At 42.7% G+C, this 23,428-nt stretch overlaps 1 protein-coding gene across 1 annotated transcript in view; it reads left to right on the forward strand.

The window, feature by feature from the left end:
• The window catches only part of sf1 (splicing factor 1), a 37,777-nt gene that overhangs the window by 10,549 nt on the left and 3,800 nt on the right, over window positions 1-23,428 (forward strand). The window contains 8 exon segments of the mRNA XM_084328572.1: window positions 2,183-2,335; window positions 9,334-9,423; window positions 9,856-10,039; window positions 10,505-10,620; window positions 13,502-13,609; window positions 13,940-14,108; window positions 15,834-16,143; window positions 23,219-23,365. Coding sequence (XP_084184698.1) covers window positions 2,183-2,335; window positions 9,334-9,423; window positions 9,856-10,039; window positions 10,505-10,620; window positions 13,502-13,609; window positions 13,940-14,108; window positions 15,834-16,143; window positions 23,219-23,365 — 1,277 coding nt within the window.

The raw sequence follows: 23,428 nt of genomic DNA on the forward strand, positions 1-23,428 counted from the left end.
GGTGGAAATGGTTGTATATGTCCTGAACTGATTGTACATATGATGACAGATTGATGTCACTGTGTTGGAATGCAAATATGAAGTTTATATACCATTCGTTTATTGCATTCGTTTCAAGGGTAGGAATGGATTTCACCCCCAGAATGAGATTGGAACCACACTAGAACCAAATTTAATTTTTAAGTTATTATTGCAAGAATTGGTAAAAATATATATAAAAAATAACTTGTTTACTTTTCAATATGCTTGCCGACTTGACAGTTTTTTAAAGATATTGCCTCACAATTCTTTTAAACTTCCTAGCTGTTAAAATATTCTGTCATTATTTGTCTTGTTATAACCATTATCTAACTATATATAACTTGAATTTGTATATTGGTTTGCTGATGTTGGGTGGGTGACATGTGAGCATGGATGGATGGATGGATGGATGGACTTTTGATACATATTGTATATGAAGATGTTTTTATTCACCTTTTTTAAAGCTGGTTTTGAGTCACCAATTCTGATTCTACATAAATGTCATTGATCATTTAACTTACTGCTGAGTTTTAGTTTTAATTCCTAATCCGATTTGGCCGATTACATTGTAAATACCATTACATTTTTTTGTACTTGATCTAACTACTTTAAGTAATTAGATGTGCAAGTTATTTTGGATTTTATATTGTAATGATGGAGAACTACTTATGGTTGGTAACGATAACACATAGTGCAAAACGTATATGTCGACCATTTGATGGGCTTCACCTGAGACCTGACGGTCACTAATCACCTCGGATGCATTTCCTTGGTCATTAATGAAGTTTCTATGATGTGGGGGGTGTTCCACAGTTTTCGACATGGACTGTTGGGGCTCTTGCAGAGAATTCCCAGAATTTGTGTTCTGGGATGGGGAGCAACCCAACTTGTAGTCTCTTTTTTTAAGGATATATTCCCGCAGGAAATGCTTGTTCTGTCAGGAGTGTGTGAGATTTGGCCTTTTTTCTGACCGGAGTCCCTTTCATTGGTACTTGGTATATAGAGTTTCTCATTATGAACTTTAATCAGACATTTCCACAGCTCCAACAAATAAGTTGATCCCGGGACGCTTATAAACTCCCCCCTCTCTAATGTGAAACAAATAACCGGGGGTGTTTCAGGTTGTCACCGTTGGAAGTCTCAAGCATAATACGAAAGACCTATTTTATTTATTTTTTTCTCCCTACTCTTCCTCTCTGAATTTACCATCAAGCGGTCACAAATGTGGCTCTCTGGCGGGAGAGAGCATAGGAAAAGGTTGAAACATCTAATCTCCAATTCCTTTTCTCTAACCCAAAATTACCCCACGTCAACTTAACCCTCTTTCAAGCACAGAGCCTACTACTTAACGCAGCTACACAGGTTTTCAGCATCCATGGGGAAGGCCGGACCCCCGCCCCCCACCTCATCACCAGACCACTCCCAAAGCCAGCGCTTCACTTTAGCATACTGCCAATTTGTTTATTTTTTCCCCTCCCACCTTCCTTTCTAGTAGGCCAACAATCCTGTATGCAGGTTTAATTGTGGCCATTTTGTGAAGGTTTATTTTGTGGTGGATGCCCCTATAGCAGATTGAATTACTTATTTAATGTCCTTTTTTATATTGTGGACTGGAACTCTGGGAATTAAAGGGACCCTGATTGGCGCATAATTTGTTAGTCCACAGTTCCTACAGGATTTCTATTTTCTAGTGCAGGACATTAGAGCTGAATTAGTTGTGCCTGCCACTGACACGTGGCAAGTACCTGACATGCCAGGAATAAGAGACTTGTTTCTTTCCATAGTTCCAAATTGACCCACCTCAAACCCCACCCTCTCCTCTCGATTCCCATCCCGATGGGAAGCGAGCCGTTGCGATCAGAGGATTGAGGAAAAGAGGGCGGGGCTCGAGAACCGCCTCTTCCTCTTGACCCCCCCCCCCCCCCCCCCCCCTATCCGTTTAATAAAGAAGAATCTCTCTGGGCTGTGACGTCACAAGAGTCCCACCGAAGAGTTCTGTGCCGGTGGTAACCCTGCTCCTTGAAGGCATAGGGTAGATAATAGGGAGAACCTGTATGATTGTCACTGCTGGTGTACCTCCAGCGAGGGGAGAACGACGGCTAACAGTTGCCCTCGTCTTTTTGTCTGTCCTCTCTTCTACGCCCCGCCCCCCCACTCTCAGGTCCCCCTCTCCGGAGCCCATCTATAACAGTGAGGGGAAGAGGCTGAACACAAGGGAGTACCGCACCCGGAAGAAGCTAGAGGAGGAGCGCCACTCCCTCATCACTGAGATGGTGTCACTCAACCCGGAGTTCAAACCACCCGCAGACTACAAGTAGGTTTCTCTTTTTTAATCTCAATTTCCTTAGTTTCTGTCTGGTTTGGGTTACATTTAGTCATTTAGCTGACTCTTTTATCCAAAGAGACTTACAAGTTCTGTATGACTAGTAGTCATACAGGGTTAAGAATTTTGATTTCTATGAAATCTTGTCCATGCCATTGCATTCATTTTATTGTTTTAAATCAAATAGAGTGAAGGGGGTGGTAGACTGGGGGAGAGCGGAAGTGCTGTGGGTGTATACCGGTATGTTTAATTTATTTTTGTAACAAAATAAAAAACTGCCAATGATCGAATTTATTTCTTTAATAAAAACAATTTATAATTTTTTTTACTTTACCGTGATACCGTGTGGCTTTTACTGTGACATCTGTGCAAGACCTACAGGCAATATTCTTTCATGAAGAAATTGTGACCATATATTAGATATATATTATAATTACTGGCAATATTATTATTACTGTGACTAGGACTTGTTCAATGAGAGCCCATTTTCATATATCCAGCAGACGACCGTATCATTCAATTGACCTTATTTCTTTTTTTTTATTCACTTTTTCTCCCATTTTCAATTTTTTTCTCCCATCCCCAATTTCGTATCATCCAATTCAACCCTCCCCTGTCTCGTACGCTGTTTCATGCCTCCCACAAGCCGGCTGCAATGTGGACTAAGTCATACATAGCACCAGTCTCCTCCGATACTCGAGGTAACAACAGTCTCATCTTTCCACCTGCGTGGCGCGATCTTTCAGCGTCAGGGGTCTGCGCTTTGGAGGGGCGCTGCCCCCATCGCTTCCTGATTCTACTGCGCAGGCGCACCAACCGACCTGTAGGAGTCGCTGTCCACAACGCCCGATCCCCACCCATCAGTTTCCCACCCCCTAATACTGCCAATGTGTATTAGTGTGGACGACTAGCTAAACTGAAAGCAATGTGGAGCGCTGGGCTCGAACAGGCGAACCCAGCGTCTCCAGTATTCGTGGTGAGCGCCTTGCCCACTGCACCACGTAGCCGCCCGACCTTATTTCTTATCACTATTTCTACAATGTCCTGATGGTTTACAGCAGGGCTGCCTGTATCTATGCACCGATGTGAGAATTGTGGCCAATACCGATAACCGATATTAACACTTTCAGTGCCTTTGATTAACGTTGATTTACCCTGTTGAATGCCACCATCCACTTCAATGTTAGCGTTTAAAAACGCCTAATCTATGTTTTAAATTATGGCTATGTGATTTACCCTGTTGAATGCCACCATCCACTTCAATGTTGGCGTTTAAAAACGCCTAATCTATGTTTTAAATTATGGCTATGTGTCTAATCTGCCCGTCGCTTATCAATGACTCGTTTGCAGTCAACATTGTCGAAACGGATTGTTTTTTAGTTTAATTGTTCATATCCCCCCCTTTTTTTTATCCACTTTTTCTCCCATTTTCTATATTTTCTCCCATCCCAATTTCGTATCATCCAATTCAACCCTCCCCTGTCACGAACGCTGTTTCTTGCCTCCCACAAGCCGGCTGCAATGTGGACTAAGTCATACATAGCACAAGTCCCCTCCGGTACTTGAGGTAACAGCAGTCGCATCTTTTCACCTGCGCAGCTCGATCTCTCAGTGGCGAGGAGTAACGCGTGGGAGGCTCACGCTGCCCCCGACACTTCCTGATTCTACTGCGCAGGCGCACCAACCGACCTGTAGGAGTCGCTGTCCACAACGCCCGATCCCCACCCTTCAGTTTCCCTCCCCGTAATACGGCCAATGTGTATTACTGTGGACGACCAGCCAAACTGAAAGCAAATGTGGAGCTCGGCTCGAACAGGCGAGCCCAGCGTCTCCAGATCTCGTGGCGAGCGCCTTGCCCACTACGCCACGTAGCCGCCCTTGTTCATATCAGCGTTTCCGTTAGAACATATTCGTGCCGGTCTGGTTGTCCTGCAAGATTTCTATCCCCGGACATATTCCTGAAATTCCGGTCAGAGTTTTAAACAGCAGTCTGTTATAATCACATTTTTATGAGCTAACGAATTCCGTTATATTGGACATTTGTATTAATTACATCAAGCGAAGAATGAGATTGATTTGCAGAATCAAATTACTATCTCTCGCCTCCCAAGTTAGTGCGATACGCTGATCCAGCATCAAGCTCCCGCGCCGCAGGCTCGCACTGCAGCAGCTGTCACACGCACCCCCAAATGAATCTCGAGTCGACATCGCTTCACCTCGTTGTATCAGACACGTCACGCATATCATAATGTTCAACTTCACACACAGCAAACTGTAGTTGATCATCACATTGCCTCGTTTGCATGCAGAGAGCGAGAGGACGAGCCACATGCTCGTAATGCGTTTGTTGATTTCATTATAGCCTACATTTAGTTATAATCAATTATATGCATTACTATGTGACACGGCAGTCAACCAACAGTTGCATTATGATTAAAAAATGTCAACACTTAATCACCCCGTCTCGTTCTGCCTATCCGTTTTGTACCTGCGACTAGATCCCCATTGCATTGGAACAGGTGGACTTCTGCGAGGCTCGCAACGGTAGCAGCAGACTGGGGATGCTCTTTGTGGTTCAATCAATAAAGTGTACTTTGTGTACGTTCAATCAATGTTATCTCTCGTACATCATAGACGCTAGACTACTAGACTATAATGTCGTACCTCAGCCAGGAGAATTTAACTTTCCACTCGGGCCGCCGCCTGAACGCTCGACATTTGTTTATTTTCCGCGGGAGCATCGGCGGTCTCTGTGACTTCAGAAGACTCATCTTCGTTGTCAATGTCATTATTATTAGACCTGCTTGTGCTTGGTTTCATGAAATATTTGTTAAGTTTAGCTTGTTTGGCCATCTCTCTCTCTCGCTCGTATAGCTGTTTGTCGTTATTATGGTGGCCAGACAGGCTCAAAAAAAGAAAAAAAAATATTCACATCCGAGCGGCGCCATCCGCGCTTTATTAGAGCGAAGCACAATGAAACAAATGTAATGATTGTTTCGTTCATCGCATAGGCTATTTAATTTTAGCCTATTTTAATACAATTCAAATAATAAAATTGTGCTTAGAGGAATTATTTCCACCGGACATTATGACCGGAGATATTTAAATATTCGGACTTCAACATATTTTGCCAGTCAAATACCGGTAATTACCGGCTAACGGAAACGCTGGTTCATATCCTTTTTATAGCATTTCAAAAAGCTATCGTTCTCTCGAAAATTTTCGGGAAGATGGAAAGATTCCCTCATAAACGGCCTATTTATGAATCGTTTTCAAATAAACGCTAGATTATCGATAGTATATCTGTACGCATGCACGCTAGGGGTGGACGGTATGGTCTAAAATTTATATCACGGTATAATTTGAAGCATAGACGGTAACGGTATATATAGGGATGGGAATCGAAAACCGGTTCCGGTTGGGAACCGGTTCCTAATTGGCCGATGCCTGGAACCGTGTGGCTCCCGTGACTTTCGATTCCCTTATCGCTGCCAGGTTTTTCCTAGTTGCGCAATAATGTTAGCGTTAGCATGTAGCCATGGCAGACTATTTGATTCATTAAGGGCTCGAAATTGCCTGGGTTTTGGTAATATGCTCCCGAAATGCTCCCGCTGTTTGGCTACTTCTATGTGCAGTGAAAACTACTTGAATGCTTTAGAACCTAGTCATTGATTTAGTTTAGCTAAAATTAGCCGCGGAGCTATCGCTAGCTAACGTGAGCTAACGCTATTTAATCAAGCTCACAAAGAGAGATAAACAGCTGACACCGGATAGTACAGGTACAAATACAATAAAACAGCGGGTGGGGACTGTTGTGTAAACCTTGTACTCTTTAGTTCACATATAATAAGAGCCGGAGTGTTTGTTTACTAAGTCTCTACTCTGAGTCTGTCAGACAGGAAGTACCATGGTGCAACATACAAATGTGTCCGTGTAGCAACACAAGCCAATACCTTACGGGACAGGGGCCCGGGGAGGGAGCTCTGTGTGTGTGTGTGAGACAGAAGTCAGAGGAATAACGACCTGTTATTCAATAGATTAAATTAGTTTAAAGGGGAACTATTTTACTATTTCTTTCACTATTTGGGCACTTTTACACAATTCCTGTGAGTCTATGGAACACCTCTGTAATATATATTTTTTTTTATTCATTGTTTTGTATTTCTAATCAAGTCCTCAAAAACAGCATTTTTCTACCTCAAGATCTCGAGCCGTTTTGAGCCTGGGCTCCAACCACTGTGTGCAGCTGTTCTTGTATCTCAACATTAACATGCAGCGGTGTCTTTCTGACATCACATATCGCGCACATTTTCAAATGACTCAGTTCAGTGAGGGTGAATATTGTGAGAGGAGAATTGGAAGAATGCGCCAATATGAGAATTTTGAGACATAGATCATATTAATATAAGTTCACATAGCTAGGAAACAATGCTAAACACTCAAAGGCCATTTATAAGATAGTTCCCCTTTAAGAATAAAAAAATAAATACATTTTAAGAGAATCTCAAATACATTATTTTATTTAAGTGTAGGCTATAGTTAATGTTTTATTTTTTACAGTTTTTGTATTTTTCTGACATGGTAAATGGCTGCTTTTTTATATAGCGCTTTTATCCAAAGCGCTTTACAATTTGTTCCTTACATTTTACCCAATCACTCACACATTCACACAACGACGGCGGAGGCAACCATGCAAGGTGCCAACCTGCTCATCGGGAGCAGTTAGGGGTTAAGTGTCTTGCTCAAGGACACATCGACACGCTGCCCGGGAGGAGCGGGAATCGAACCGGGAACCTCCGGATTGCCAGACGACTGCTCTACCTCCCGAGCCACTGTCGCCCCTGACATGGGGGCTCAACAATAAATGACTATCAGAAATGTCAAGTTGCATGTTGTTATTCTAACCAGCTTAGTTCTGTTGCATTTCCTATTTATTTAAATTATAAATTGATCAGGTATCTATAAGAGAATCGATATCGAATCGATAAGCAGAATCGATAATGGAATCGTATCGATAAAATCCTATCAATTCCCATCCCTAGGTATATATCACGGTATCAGTGTTTCCGTTAGAATAATTTTTTTTTGCCTGATAGGCAGGCTATATAAATTACATCCTCAAGGCATGTAGATTTATAATATTTTAACTTAAAACTAGGCTACTTTTGCGTATAAAGTCATTATATTCCAAATAAAATAAGTCCCGAGTCGAGACTCCGTGCTGCTCCCATTGCAAACAGCGAGGCTGGATGCTGGATTTTGCTAGAAGCATATGTAGCTGCAGAACCATGGGCGCTTTCAGGAGCCATTGGCAATTCAGCCGTTGGGTGGTGGGGCGCTGTTGAGCGGGCCTGTGACCAGACCTAAAAGCGCCCATGGTTCTGCGGCTCTGCAGCTACATGCTATTCGCAACTCCACTGCTGCAGCCGTCCTCCCGCTGCAGCCGTCGTTATCATAACACTACACACATATCATAATGTTTACAGCAAACTGTAGTTGATCACCAGGTATGTTTTATTAACGTAGAATAATTCATATAAGAAAAACGATAGGGAAATCCCTTACCTTTCTCCACTGGTTAAAAATGCCAGGAACTGAAATTGAAACTTGCTGTGCGCCGCGGTGATATGTGTTTATTATGAAATGACAATTGCGTGTTGACACGCCCACTGCGCGAAGCCTCCTAAATAACTTTTTCCAGTTTGCACATATCTATTATCTATGACTAATTCTATCTATTTTTAGGGGCAAATGCGATTGAAATAGTCACGCTGTGGTTACATGACGTCATTGCTCTTTTAGAGCTGCTCTACCGGTTACACGGTATAGTCAAAATCCATACCGTAGAGCAAATTCATACCGTATACCGTTTATACCGTCCACCCCTAATGCACGCTATAGAGCTGAAAAATCGATTCTCTCGTTCCCGCAAGATCACACACACCCACATGGCACATAGGGGACACGCTGTTATCTCAGCGAATACAGCTCTGATTACCCCAAGACTGGTAACATAGACTCCTTACCTTAGAGCAGATGTTCTCCAAAAAGATTATTCCAATTCCTGATCGCCATTCCAAATATCGATCGCATTGATTGATTGATTATTGGCTGCTGTGAATATATAATCCAGGCTGCTTTCCATCCCGCGATCACTTCCATGTTCATCAGATGGCTTGCCAGCACAAGGAGCCAGTTGGTTCCGCCTCTACAGATCTACAGATCCCAGGTCAGTCTAAGTGACTGACCTGCAGTTACACAAGGATAGACGATAGGGGGCGTTTTTTTCCATTCTGAGCTGCTGTAGGGGCTGGTGTACCAACGGGAGACTCGGTTGATGAAATATGAATTCAGATCGCCAATAAAAATGATATTTGTCATCGTGGGCACTCAATGGGGGGGCTATGTCGTCCGTGGCACTGAAAGGGTTAATATTGCTGTTCTGGCCGATACCGATATTTACCGATGTCGATATCGCTGTATAGAAAACACTTTTTTATGATTATCAAATAAAGAGCTATTTTCCTAAACGCTTTTTATATATATATGACCCATATTTTGAAACTATTTAAGGCCAAAACATATATATTTTTTATAAATACCAGCCCATATCGGCCCTATCTTGATATCGGACTGATACCGATGTGTAAAAAAAAAAACTGCCATATCGGTCGATATTATATCGGAGGCCGATATATCGTGCATCACTAGCTGCCTGGTGTGCCCAAAACTTTTCACATGGAAGGCCATGGGCTGAAATGTAACATGAGTGGTGGGCCAAATAATGCACTGGACATTTATTAATTTAATAAAGTAATTAACAGTGTATATCATTATTGGTGTGTTTTGTACCTGGTAATAGTCAAGTTATTTGAAAGATTCCCCCCTTTCAAGTAGTTCTATTGCATCAAACTAAACTAATCTCGCTGGCTCTATCCACAGTCTCATGCTTGATCCAGACCCTTACTAACCGTACTTGTCTCCTGCAGGCCCCCTGCCACCAGGGTCAACGACAAGGTGATGATCCCGCAGGACGAATACCCTGAAATCAACTTCGTTGGTCTGCTGATTGGACCACGGTGAGTCGCACTGTTCCAGTGGCTTTAGTGTTCCGCTGTGTTTTGTCCGTTTCTGTCGCACATGGATAGCCCATGTGTCTGAACTTCCTAAGAGAGACTTGCAATAGTTTCGGCAAGGAACGTTCCACCCTTTGGCTGACTACTCGGTGACGATTGTGAAATCTGAGAACGGAAGTTACTTGTTGCTCTGGTATGCAGAGGGTTGGACAATGCTTCTGACGGGACAAGACTGACATTTATTCATTTGAAAATGTGGATATCCATTCACAGAAAAAGTCACATTTTAGGTTCTGTGTCCCACGCACAGACTGCCATCTTAATTCATGAATTTATTATGTATTAATTTAATTGGTGGTCAGTGCAGACAACATGACTCACGTTTACTGAGATTGCTCAACGACGAGAAAATGAACCCGTCATTGTTTTTCTCAGTGGCAACACCCTGAAGAACATTGAGAAGGAGTGCTGCGCCAAGATCATGATCCGCGGCAAAGGCTCTGTGAAGGAGGGCAAGGTGGGCCGCAAGGATGGGCAGATGCTACCGGGAGAGGACGAGCCGCTGCACGCCCTGGTCACCGCCAACACCATGGAGAATGTCAAGAAGGCTGTGGAGCAGGTCAGAAACTTTATAATATAAAAAAAAAACTTGATTTAACCAGGTAGGCCAGTTTTATAAATCAAAGTAAAATTTCCATGGGACATGGAAGCACGAAATACAGTACTCGCCTCTCGGTTATAGCCCTTAAATAACTAAATAAATACTAAAACAAATACACATCCTCGTGATAATCATGCAAACTGATTCCAATAAAAACGAGTAATTCAATCAAACTAATTTAATTCACTGATTGAGAGTGTCATAGGTGCCAAATAAAACGGCTTCTGAGAATCTTGATAGACATTTTCTCCCACATACGCTGAACCCTAATTAAAACTTTTATATCTAATCATAACCTGGGCTGGTTTTTCAACCATTACTGCACCCATCACCGTGTGGATTTCTTTGACCAAAGCCTTGAGTGAACAGTTCCTGCATTGCTGGTTTTCCACACTGAGTGTCCTACATGTGATGTGTCCACAGATCCGCAACATCTTGAAGCAGGGCATCGAGACACCCGAGGACCAGAACGACCTCCGGAAGATGCAGCTGAGGGAGCTGGCGAGACTCAACGGCACCCTGAGGGAGGACGACAACAGGTATGTTTCTTTGTTTAACCCTTTCACGACCACACTACCAAAGGGTTAACCCTTTCACTGTGACAATACAGAAGGTTAACCCTTTCACTGCCACATGACACTTTCACAACCACACTACAGAAGGTTAACCCTTGTAGTGAAAGGTTAACCTTCTGTAGTGTGGTAGTGAAAGGGTTACTACATGTCACTTTATCTTGTAATCGGAAGGATCGGAAAAGTCTTTATTGCCAAGTCGTTTTCACATACAAGGAATTTGCTTTGGTCGTTTGCGGTGCGACATTAATGGACAGACTATCGAACGGTTAATAAAATAAAGAGGTGGAATAAAATGAAATATGAACTAAGTTAAGCACAATATAATATAATTATGAAATAAAATATAGACCAGGGCTGTACAACTGTAAATAAAGAGGTAATAATAATAATAAACTTTATTTGTAGTTAGAATAAAATGGGATATAAACTAAATATAACACAATAGAATATATTACAATTATAAGAATATTAACATTGATTCGATGCGTATTCGAGCTGAGGGCTTGCTGAATGTGATTTATACCAATACTAGGGTCCAGCTGCAGCGCCGGACAATCCTGGCCGTAGCTGGAGGCTACTAGAGTACACACAGACAGTGGAGCTGTTTGCAGATATCGAGCATTTTGACTTGTTGCGTGGTGGCGATGTCTCGCAGATAATACAAGTACAAGTCTAATTATATAATATATATATTTTATATAAAAGAAATTATATAAAATAATTTTAATTTTTTTTAATCAAAAACTATATCCGCCGATATGGCTCAAGACGATCGGTGATCGGTATCAAAAAACGTGATCGGGGCATCCCTAGTATTAACGCGTTATCGCAGATTCTATTAACGCCACTATTTTTTTAACTCTCGATTAACTTTTCAAATTTTTTTATTTTTTACTTTTATTTTTTTAGACTTCACTCGGGTGTATTATTGATACTCAAAGTGTGTGTGATAGAGAGATGAGGAAGGGGCAAGAGAGAAAGAGAGCTGGGAGAGTGAGTGAGAGGGGGGCGGCGGGGGTGTGAGTTCTCAGCCCTTGTGTGGGTTAATGTAACAAGTTCCTAATGTTTTCTTTCCCCTATTATTTCATGCACTTTATTCATTGTTTTAAATTATTATTTTCTGGGGCGCCCTCGTGGCGCATACCATAGTGCCTCGCGCACCTACGCGGCCGACCCGGGTTCGATCCCAGCTCCCGTCGTTATTTGTTGCATGTCTTCCCCACCTCTCCTCCCGTTCGCCCTCTCCTCTGTCGGTCCTGCGTGACCAATAAAGCTGTAAAAATGCAAAAATTGTAATAAAAAAAAATATTATTTTCTTTTAAGTTATTTTGTGCATCACTCTGTTTTGAATTTGATGCAAATTTGCAATGCATGAGGGTCATCCTTTTGTGTTAAATGGCTGCATAAAGCAAGAATTTGTTGACTCATGTTGATAATATCAGTTTATGGTAAAAAAAAAAGTGATTAAATTGCGATTAATCGCGAGTTAACTATGGACAATCATGTGATTAATCGAGTTAAATATTTTAATCGATTGACAGCACTAATAGTAATGCATAATTTATGCACCTTTAGTTTATTTCATTTATAAAGGACAGTGTAGGCCTACTGACAATAATTAGCAAATACTGTAGATGGGTGCACCAGATTTAGCAAGAAGCTATTATTTCCATCTATAGTCCTATGTACTGTAACGTTACATAGCTATTTAAATCACAATATAGTGTCGGTGACAGTGATTAGCCTCGCCCTCTAGCTGTATCTATTGTGATCACCAGAGATCATCGTTAGAGAGTTGATGTGTTTTGGGAAGCACAGTCCTTGTTCCTGACATGGCTTTTGATCGACTGAAGTATAAAAGACAGGTCATTAGGATACTGCTCTGAATTTAGGGCTTAGTGGGGAATTTCTTCCGACGTTAACGACGCACCGAAGCAGCTAGACTCTTGGATATTTCTCCATGTTGTGTGTAACACGCTGTAGCGTCCCCGGTCATGTTCGCGTTGCACCAAACGTTCCATATTCAACCCCAACACGGAATTTCAGTCCAGATTAGGGCAAATTCTGCAATATTCCACGTTTTACAGTGGCTTCCATTTTTATTTGTCAATTCCGTCTGTGATTCCGTGAACGCGCATTTCATATGGCTCTAATCTAGAGTCTGCTCCAGTTTGTTAGTTTGAATAAGGCATAGCGTGCACTTAGGAGGTATCCTGTTCCTAACGCCTTTTGAGTCTGACTACAACATGCGTGACAGCCCAACCCCACCGAACGCGGGTGTGGGGCGGGCGATCAGCACTTCACTTTCGCTCCCATGTTAACGGGCGGAGTACAGTCACACTGATTTCATCATTCTAAAATTAATTCTAACATAATTAATTAGATAATAACTGGTTATACATGCTAAATGGACAATAGAACACTGGAACTGGAAATCTTTAATCTGACTTCGCATATAGACTATGCATTTACAGCTGTTCCAAAAATGTGCCTTCCTCCGTGCGCTTTCGCCCGCTCTGAAGTCAGACTGTGTGGACGGCCACGTGTGCCATTCTCGCACGAAACCCGCGGGTGCTTGCGCCCGGTGTAAGGTTTCTTCCTATCCCTAGGTTTTTAGTGAGTCGTTCCTTATCTTCATTGGGGAAAGTCGCGTATTTAGATTTCATAGTGGTTTTTGTTTTTGATCTTTTGTGATGTTTCTTCTTGACTTGTACAAGAAGACTCGTACAGCCCATGGGGGGGCTGTTCCCTGTGATCTCTGGCTACGAATACATTTGATTTGATTACCGAAGACAGAAGCTGTCTGGAAGCTTTCTGACGTCTCTTGTACCCCTTTCCTCTGCAGGATCCTCCGTCCGTGGCAGAACTCGGAGCCTCGCAGCATCACCAACACCACCCTTTGCACCAAGTGTGGCGGAGCAGGTCACATCTCCTCCGACTGCAAATACACCAGGTGAGATTTTTTTACAGGAATAATTAACACATTTCCTGACTGCTTAACATGGTTATGGGATTCAGTCGCTGAAATCGTGTAGGAACTCTTGAGAAGAGTAAAGACTGAGATATAAGTGATTGGAGTGGTGCTCAGTTTAGAATCGTGATCACAAACCTCTTCAGTATGTTTCGGTATGCAATTGTTTTATCGGATTATTCCTTCTTAAATAACTTTATTTTCCTTGTTTTGTCTTATTTGTGTCTCATTTCTCAACATCACTATAAAAGAGGTCAGTCTCCATGATCCTCTTGAAACTTTTACTAAAGGTGTGACTCTTTTTGTCCCCAGTACGTTTGCTGCCCACAGGGCTACCGGCGGCGAGCCCCCGCAGTCTGCACAGGACAAGGCTCGTATGGACAAAGAGTACCTGTCCCTCATGGCTGAGCTCGGAGAGGCCCCGGTCCCCTCCAACAACCAGGGTGGAGGTCCCCGGGGACCCAACAACCAGCCACCAATGGTCAGTACCTCACTATGGGATGGATGGAGTAGCCGCTGTAGAATTCTAAGGAGGCCGAGCGGAGCTATCGTTATCACCATACATAAAGATTTTCCGGGAGTAAATACTTGATATCTTAGTCATAACCATAGTTGCAAGACGTTATAATGAAAGGTCTCGTTATCTTGCATTGTTTCTACATAAGCAAGCACACGTTAAATTCCTTAGTGACCCAGACTGACTGCACAGCGGAGGCTGAAATGAGACCAGACCAATGTGACTCACGACAGTAGTACACAACTACACATGCATTACAGACGCTGCATCGATCAACTGATGATCAAAACTCATCTTAAGCCGTTAAACCCCTATACTAGTGAATCACCGAAGCCAGTACGCACACACAGTCGAACTGGAAAGGTTTACCAAACATACACTCCCGGCATTCATAACTCAATTATACAATTATATTATTATTAACGTCCCGCATTCGAAGAAAAGATATCCGGACCCTCATACGTTCATCTTCCATACGCTTAACCATAACATAACTGACTTACCCAAACAACGTGTTTCCGGGTCCACATTCACGCACAAATCCGTACTATCAAAACTTTTGAAAAACGTTTCGATGCCCGAATCCACAATCATCCGATGTCTGGACCCATTGTCCATTCAACCTTAATAAACGGACGGCCACCGGTCCATAACCGCATTCTATAGAAGAATAAGTCTTTATTTGTTGTGCAGATTAACACGCATGCGAGATAGAAGACCGACAGGAACACGCGCGTTACGTCACCTGCTCAGCTCTGCTGCTGAGCTCTGACTGAGAGGGAAAGACAGACTGCCCTGCCCTCTGCTGGCGCGTGCTGTGCACTACAAGCAATGCCGTCCCTGTTATAACGCTGTGTCAGTGTAATAGAAGGAAAGGCATCTGTGATTTGGCGCACACTCTGTGACATCACGGTATTGAAAATCATACCGTCGGGATTTCTAAATACCCTGGTATACAGTCATACCGCCCAAGCCTAGATCTTTTGCATATACAGGCATTAAAGCGTTCCGTCTCCAGACTGATTTCCGTCAATTTGATTTAGCGTTCCGTTAATTTGATTGGGAGTCTGACGGAATTGGCTACCTGGTATAATATGATTTGTAGATGCATACAGATTGAAACAAAATTGCGCCATCAGAGGCGTCAAATGTCATGAAAAAGGGAATTTTTTTTCCGATCGCGGTACAGCCGCGCCAAGCAGTCATTGGCGAGCTGCGGAGCAATAATGGCAGGACTCAGCGACTCGAGAGACAGGATTACGCTAATAGTTTGTCGTCGGAAATGTATAATAATCGCAGACAGTGTTGGATGACATACAGATGGACAATACTGCTACATCTATACATTTATGACACCAGATTTACAAATACAGTATTGTTTGTGATACAATAAGAGTCTAAAAAAAGAGTATATACATTTGACGAAGAAACTGTACATTGGAGGTGGTTGGGTGGGGTAACTACATTGGATTATCGACGAAACCGAAACAAGTAGGCTCCCTTAAAACGCTAACGCTATTTAAAAATAAAAATAAAAAAAATACAGTGGAGGTTCAAATAAGAATATCATTTGGCCTGAAAATTCAGTCAGGAAATTTTTTTTGCTTAAACCCTGCATATGACCATGACAATTTTGAAAAATATTTATTTATGAAAATCAATTAATGTGACGATACTGTGGCTCTGCAGAACCGTCCTCCCTGGATGAACTCTGGCCCGTCTGAGAACAGGAACTTCCACAGCATGCACGGAGGTCCCGGGGGCCATGGGGGACACGGTGGCCACGGGGGACATGGACACGGAGGTCACGGTGGCCACGGACACGGGGGACCCCACAACTTCCCTCCGCCCATGTCTAACATGGGAGGTCCCCCCATGCCCCCCAACCCCAATGGCCTGCCTCCCCCCTGGATGCAGCCTCCACCCCCTCCCATGGGCCAGGGCCCTGGGCATGGCGGGCAGCATGGGCAGCATGGGCAGCATAGCCACCATAATATGGGTAAGAACCGACCAACTAACCTAGTCGATTTTCTACTTCAGAGCCCCTGGGACAGATTTTACCCTCTGAAATGTTATTTTTCTTTATCAAAAGTAATTTTAGAGTTGATATCCTATTGGTCTAACATCAAGATGACATGCGAGCTAAGAAGCTAATGTCTTGCTAGTTTCTATATAACTGATGTCGGATCACAATTTACTTCATCAAGCCGACTTTCAAAAGCAACAGTTGTGATTGGGTGGATCAAGAAAACTGGGCGTGGCCCTCAATGCCAAGAAGAGTGGACACCCCTCTTCCAGTTAATCTTCTAGTCCAAACTTTCTTTTTATATTCCTCCAATATATTGTGATTTCAAGTACAGATTTTTAAGATATCTTTTAGGGCATTTCTGCTTTTTATTGTGGATGGGACAGTCTGAGGAAATCGGGTCAATAGGTGGGAGAGGGCATGCAACACATGTCCTGGGCTGGATTCGAACCCAGGACGCACACGGTATGCATCTTAACGTGGTGTGCCACCGGAGGCACAGATCTAAGCAGATGCTCTCATTATTCATTCTACCGTGTATTAAGGGTAGGGATGGGAATTGATACGATTTTATCGATACGATTCCCTTATCGATTCTGCTTATTGATTCCTGCTTTATAATTTGAATAGATTAATTGGAAATGCCACAGAACTAAGCTTGTTAGAATAACAACATGAAACTTGACATTTCTGATTGTCATTTATTGTTGAGCCCCCATGTCAGAAAAATACAAAAACTGTAAACAAAAAAAATTAAATATAGCCTACACTTAACACTTTAATCGCCATGGGTTAAATTCATAATTTACCATCCCTCGCCAGCTCTATTTGTCTATGGAGAAGTTCCCCTTCTTTGCAGGGCTATAACTTTTTAAATTCTATTGCTAAATTGCCATTATTATGGCCCATTCAATGTCCTATATGTATTGTTCAGGGTGTAGCAACGTTAAACTTTTTCATTCACATATTCATACTAAAATATGGTCTAAAGTATAAGTATGTTTTTATCGTTTTCTGCAGCTTTCTTCAGAACGTGATTTATAGCCCTAAATGCATTATATTGATGATCAAATACAGTTTGGTAGGAATCTGTGCGAGATAAAAAATTTCAACTGGACGTGGATCTAGAAGTTTCTACGCATCATCTGATGATGACCGGATGGGCGGGGGATCGTTTATAATTCCGTGGGCAGCGTTAGATGATTCATCCAGAGTGGGTCATATGTTCATCAGATCAGTTAGTATAGAAGACGTTAGAAAATAACGCTGAATCTTACCGTGGCTTCCTCGTGCCGCTGGCAGATGAGCGTGGAACAGAATTTTTTCTATTATGGGATGGAGAAATGCCCGATCCATTTCCAGGTTGTATAATAGTATATACGTCCAAATCATGTTGTTTTTTCGAGTTATTTGCACCGATCGATGTTCACTGTGTCAATACGGAGTCTCTCTAACGATAGCGAGTGGCCGGACCACATATGGATGAGCACTAGCGGTTCAAAGGTTAATTTCCGGTTGGCGATCTGCCGATCGGCCACCAGATGGCGCTCTTGAACCGCTAGAGAGTTGAGAGGAGATCAGCAGTGTGTCTCAGGGCTCCGGAAAGGAAATATGATTTCGATGACAGATTTTTGAAATATTGACATCAAAGACGAGTTACGGCGTCTTCGGCAGAATGAGCATGGCTAGGAATGACGTGAAAACTCGTCCGCGGCGATCATAGTGTTAAATAAAAAAAATTATTTGAGATTCTCTTAAATTTGTTTGAATTTTTTTTATTCTTAAAGGATAACGCCAACATTTTGGGAAATTAGCTTATTTAACATCTTCCCTGGAGTTAGACAAGAAGATACATACCTTTTTTGTCTCTGCGTGCATTTAGCTTTGGGAACAGACGCTCCGTTAGCATAGCTTAGCTTCATTACTGGAAGTGAGTAGGGGCCGGAGCCTGGCGTTCCCACACAGTGTATAGTTTGATTGATTGATTGAAAAGTTTATTAACAGATTGCAGAATACACTCCAAATACAACTCTAAAACGTTCATGTAAACATGTTGTGACCTGTGTATTCACCACGTGGAGAAATAAAAAATAATTGAATTAGACAATTACGTTTTATAAGCAAATATACTTGCCCAACCACTACTGTATGAGCGCAGCCAGTGATTTCAACGTGACGGCATGTTTGTTTACATTCTCATTCATTCAAAAGATCCGAACCGATTGAAGTTTATAGATACCATGACTTGAAATCCTCTTACCTTGACGATTAAAAGCCTCCCCAATTTAGAAAACAGTAATCCAATGGCTGGTATTGATAATATACTACTAACGCTCGGAGCTAACCAGCAACCGGACACTCAAGCAGATAACGAGAGCAATGACTTCCTTTCTGGGGGGTTTCAAAATAAAAGAGCGACGTCTATAGCAGCGGAAAACGTTTATTTTGTACATTATCTAACGTTAACACGAACCTAAACTAACGTTACAACTAACTGTTAGAATGTAAACAAACACGCCGTCACGTTGAAATCACTGGCTGCGCTCATACAGTAGTGGTTGGGCAAGTATATTTGCTTATAAAACGTAATTGTCTAATTCAATTTTTTATTTCTCCACGTGGTGAATACACAGGTCACAACATGTTTACATGAACGTTTTGGAGTTGTATTTGGAGTGTATTCTGCAATCTGTTAATAAACTTTTCAATCAATCAAACTATACACTGTGTGGGAACGCCAGGCTCCGGCCCCTACTCACTTCCAGTGATGAAGCTAAGCTATGCTAACGGAGCGTCTGTTCCCAAAGCTAAATGCACGCACAGAGACAAAAAAGGTATGTATCTTCTTGTCTAACTCCAGGGAAGATGTTAAATAAGCTAATTTCCCAAAATGTTGGCGTTATCCTTTAAACTAATTTAATCTATTGAATAACGACTTGTTGAATGTAACTACAGTTCAATATCTTAAACTAATTTAATCTATTGAACCGTAGTTGCATTCAACAGGTCGTTATTCCTCTGACTTCTGTCTCTGGTCTTTCAGAAGACCAACACACACACACACAGCTCCCTCCCCGGGCCCCTGTCCTGTAAGCTATGGGCTCGTGTTGCTACATGGACATGTTTGTATGTTGCACGGTACCTACTAGTAAACAGTCAACCCTCCGTCTCTTATTATATGTGAACTAAAGAGTACAAGGTTTACACAACAGCCCCCATCCCTTTTTTTGTACCTGTACTACCTGCTGTCAGCTGTATGAGCCTGATTAGCCAGCGCCAGCTAGCGTTAGCCAGCGCTAGCTCCGTGGCTGTTAGGTTGCGCCCAAATTAAAGAATGACTCGGTTCTAAAGCATTAGAGTAGTTTTCAATCACTGCACTTAGAAACAGTCAAACAGCGGGAACATTTCGGGAGCATATGACCAAAACCCAGGCAATTTCGAGCATAAGGAATCAAATAGTCTGCCATGGCTACATGCTAACGTTATTGTTTTGAAATGCGCAACTGTCGGAAAAACATGGCATCGATAGAGGAATCGATAGTCACGGAGGCATGCGATTCCAAGAATCGGACAATTGGGAACCGGCTCCCAACTGGAACCGGTTTTCGATTCCCATCCCTAATTAAGGGTCATCAAGGAGAAGCCTTTTCTCAGTCCTTGCCCCACAATGGTAGAACGAACTGCCCACCACAGTTAGGACAGCCGAAACCTGTCCAATCTTTCGCCGTCGACTAAAGACGCACTTCAACCATTATCTGAAATGAAGAAGAGACAAATCTAACCTTACTGTCATGCACTTGTCCTAATATACTAACCTACACTGTAGCACTCGACACTTTGATGAACATTGTTACTCAGTTGATGGAGTTATGCCCTTCCTGATGACTTGTTGTACAGAACTTGTAAGTCGCTTTGGATAAAAGCGTCGGCTAAATGTAAATGTGTATTTTTTAGCTCCAGCACCTCAGCTTTATTTCTTGTCTGTATTTTTAGTCCCCTTCATTCAAATGGGTTTTTCTAATGGTTAACTCCTTTTGAAGGCACGGACTATACAGAATGTTATTTGTGCAGAACCTGTCACAAGAGCACCTTGTTCACATGCTTCCCCCAGGAGAGGGAGAGCGTGTACTTCCCTGAAATCTGAGTTGTGTGTGTGATGTCACTAATGGGTCAAACCTGTGGTAACTTGACACCTTTTTAGCTTCAGCTACACAGAAAGCTTCTTGACAGCGTTTTGAAAGAATATAAGATGCAGACTCGGATTTCCTTGTAAATATTAATGGCTGCTTGTTGCACATTAATAGCTCCTTGCATCTCAATGAGTGTAAAGGTGTGAGGTGAGATGCTGCTAAGCCAATGTTCAAGTTTATTGAACAATTTAAGGCGGCTGGCTGCCGCACCGGATATTGCGCTCGTCACCAACGCAAGAGACACCGGGTTCGACTCCGGCTATCTGCGTTGCCTCCGGCTTGGACCAGCCGTCATACTAACTCAATTGGCAGAGTTAGGGGGTGGAAGTCTGGACATTGTGGACAGCGACTCCTACAGGTCGGTTGGGGACACCTGCACAGCATAGACAGGAAATGGCGGGGGTAGTGTGAGCCTCCTAGACGTTACACCTCGCCCATGAGAGTCCGCGCTGACGGGTGAAAAGATGTGACAGGCTGCCTCCTTGTGTACCGGAGGGGACACGTGATGCAAGGCTTCTATCCTCCCTACAACCGGCCAGTGGGGGGCATATGCGAGCAACGTTCAAGACTGGAGGGAAGAATTGCCACAATGGAATTGGGATGGGAGAAAAAATAGAAAAAGAGGAGGGGGGAAAAGTGGATAAAAAAAAGTTGTTATTGTTATTCAATATAGAATATTTTTTGAAGGATTTAGAGGAGAGGGAGGAGATCTTTAAAGATACTAGGGTTGCAACTAACAATTATTTTGTTATCGATTAATCTGTCTTATAAACTATTAATTTACCGGGAAAAAACAATAATTTACATTAGTAATTGAACATTTTGGAATTATTGTAGAGTGCGGCTATAGCTCAACATTAGCTTGGTAACGTGAGTACAGTCATGCCGCCTCAGATGAACCTTGCGACGCCTCGCTAGATGAAGCTTGCGGATCCCCCTCGCCGGATTCCTCTTTCTCATAGTCCTCTTTTTTGCTCAAAATATAAATGTATGGGCTTCATGCTTTGCGGCTTGTGGAATGTGGGACTTGTAGTTTTTGAACGATTAGCAGCGGAGGGGGGCGGGGAAGATTACCGTAGCCCTAGTCAGCCCTAGTCAACATATTAGGTTATTTTATGTTGATATTGCTAAACTATTTCAAAAATGTTGTCTGTACCATTTTCACGGTGGCACACTCTGGTGAAAGAACATCACTATAGATAAGATGACAGACATCCTTTTATTCATAATGGTGGATATAACTCCTGTAGTTAGTTTTGTGCCCATATGATTTGGTCCGTTTGGGTGAACTTGCACAGCTCCAGTTCGCACATACCTGTGCTCAGCATTCAGTGATATGAAACTGAATATTAATATACATTTAGAATTTGATCACATCGCGGTTAACGGCACCGTTCTCTGCTTAAATGCTTGTCTATTATTTTGGTCATTTGAGCCCAAACAACAGTCACGATATTGGCAACTGGAGAAAACTCTGAAGGTCGTCGATCCTCGAAGTCATCGTCCATTGGCAACAACCCTTCTGATCCAACACATTATAGTGTGGTGTAACAGATTGGCTCTTTCCCTGACTGATGTAACAGATGTGATGTGATTGGCTCTTGGGTACCACCATGACTGTGTGGTGTAACTGATTGGCTCTTGGCTATCTACTGAATTACGTCGGTACTACCGAGTATCTATTCACGTTAGATCAATAAAGAAAATAATCAGAATTCCAATGACTCTCAATTGTCATTTCATTATAGACACAGACCAGCGCGGACCTTAAATGACACACTTGTCATTTCATAATAGACAGACCAGTGTGAGCAATGTCCAATGTGTCTAACATGCTTTGCATCCTTGCCATGACCACATTAGCTGCTAAGCTAACTAGTGTTAGCCGCTAACTAGAGTGACTCCACGACACCAGTTCTATTAGAGAGGAAAGGCAGGTTGGGTGTTATATTGATGTGGCTTGAGAACCGAAGTTCAAAGATAACTACATTTATTGGCTGTTAATAATAAATAATAATTCATTTATTTATTTTTGGAGAGGAGAGAAGGTAAGGGGCTGTTCATTTATATATATCGCTTCATACAACAGTGTTGTTGACTGACATCACTCAAGTCAACTACGGAATCCATTAGGCTCAAACTCAAACCTAATACATCACAGCAATGGTGGCTGAGCCTCTCCCGCTCTCTCTACGCTCAATGATTTAAAGTAGCCAAACGTTACACTATAAATACTAACTGGATAGTTCATGATATAAACATTTAATTTCATTATCTGAAATATTCTAAAATCATTAAGTCTGCTATGAGCCAATCCCCCATTTGTGTGTGTGTGTGTGCGCGCACGTCCCATCTCTTGTCTTTGGAAAGACCAGAGGAGTTTGATAGTATTTACTGAGGATGGCCAGATAATGTTGATATTTAAACATAAAAAATAATAATATAATAAATCGTTGTAGGAACAGTTTGGGGTAGGGAGGTGTTTTAGTTTGTGGTGTGATACCAATGTTTAAATTGAGAAGTTTAGACTTTAGTTTTTTTTTGGCGTTTTATCGCTTTATTTCTACGGGGCAGTCCAGTAGGGAGAGACAGAGGAGGAATGGGAGACAGAGTGGGGGGGAAGACATTCGGGAAATAACGACGGGTTCGGGAATCGAACCCGTGTCGCGGCTGAGTGCGCTATGTGGTTCGCCACTGGGGCGCCCCGACTTTAGTTTTACAACAGAAATACAATTGTTATAATGAGAATACCGGAAAAAGGTAGCGGTATCGATTCCCAGGTACTGGTATCGGTTCAAATGTGAACGGTACCAAACCCTAATGACTGTGGTGTAACAGATTGTTTTTGTCCCCTATAGGTCTGTTGCCTCCTCCCATGGGCATGATGCCGCCTCCTCCTCCTCCCCCCAGCAACCAGCCACCACCACCACCCTCTGGCCCCCTGCCACCATGGCAACAGCAGGCCCCGCCACCTCCTCCAACTAGCAGCGCACCATGGCAACAGAGTAAGGACACACCACACTGTTCTTTATCCCCTGCAGCCTTGGCAGGAGACTGGCGTTGACAGC

This window comes from Notolepis coatsorum (assembly GCF_963971535.1).
Source record: "Notolepis coatsorum genome assembly, chromosome: 1".
In the NCBI taxonomy this organism is placed as follows: Eukaryota; Metazoa; Chordata; class Actinopteri; order Aulopiformes; family Paralepididae; genus Notolepis; species Notolepis coatsorum.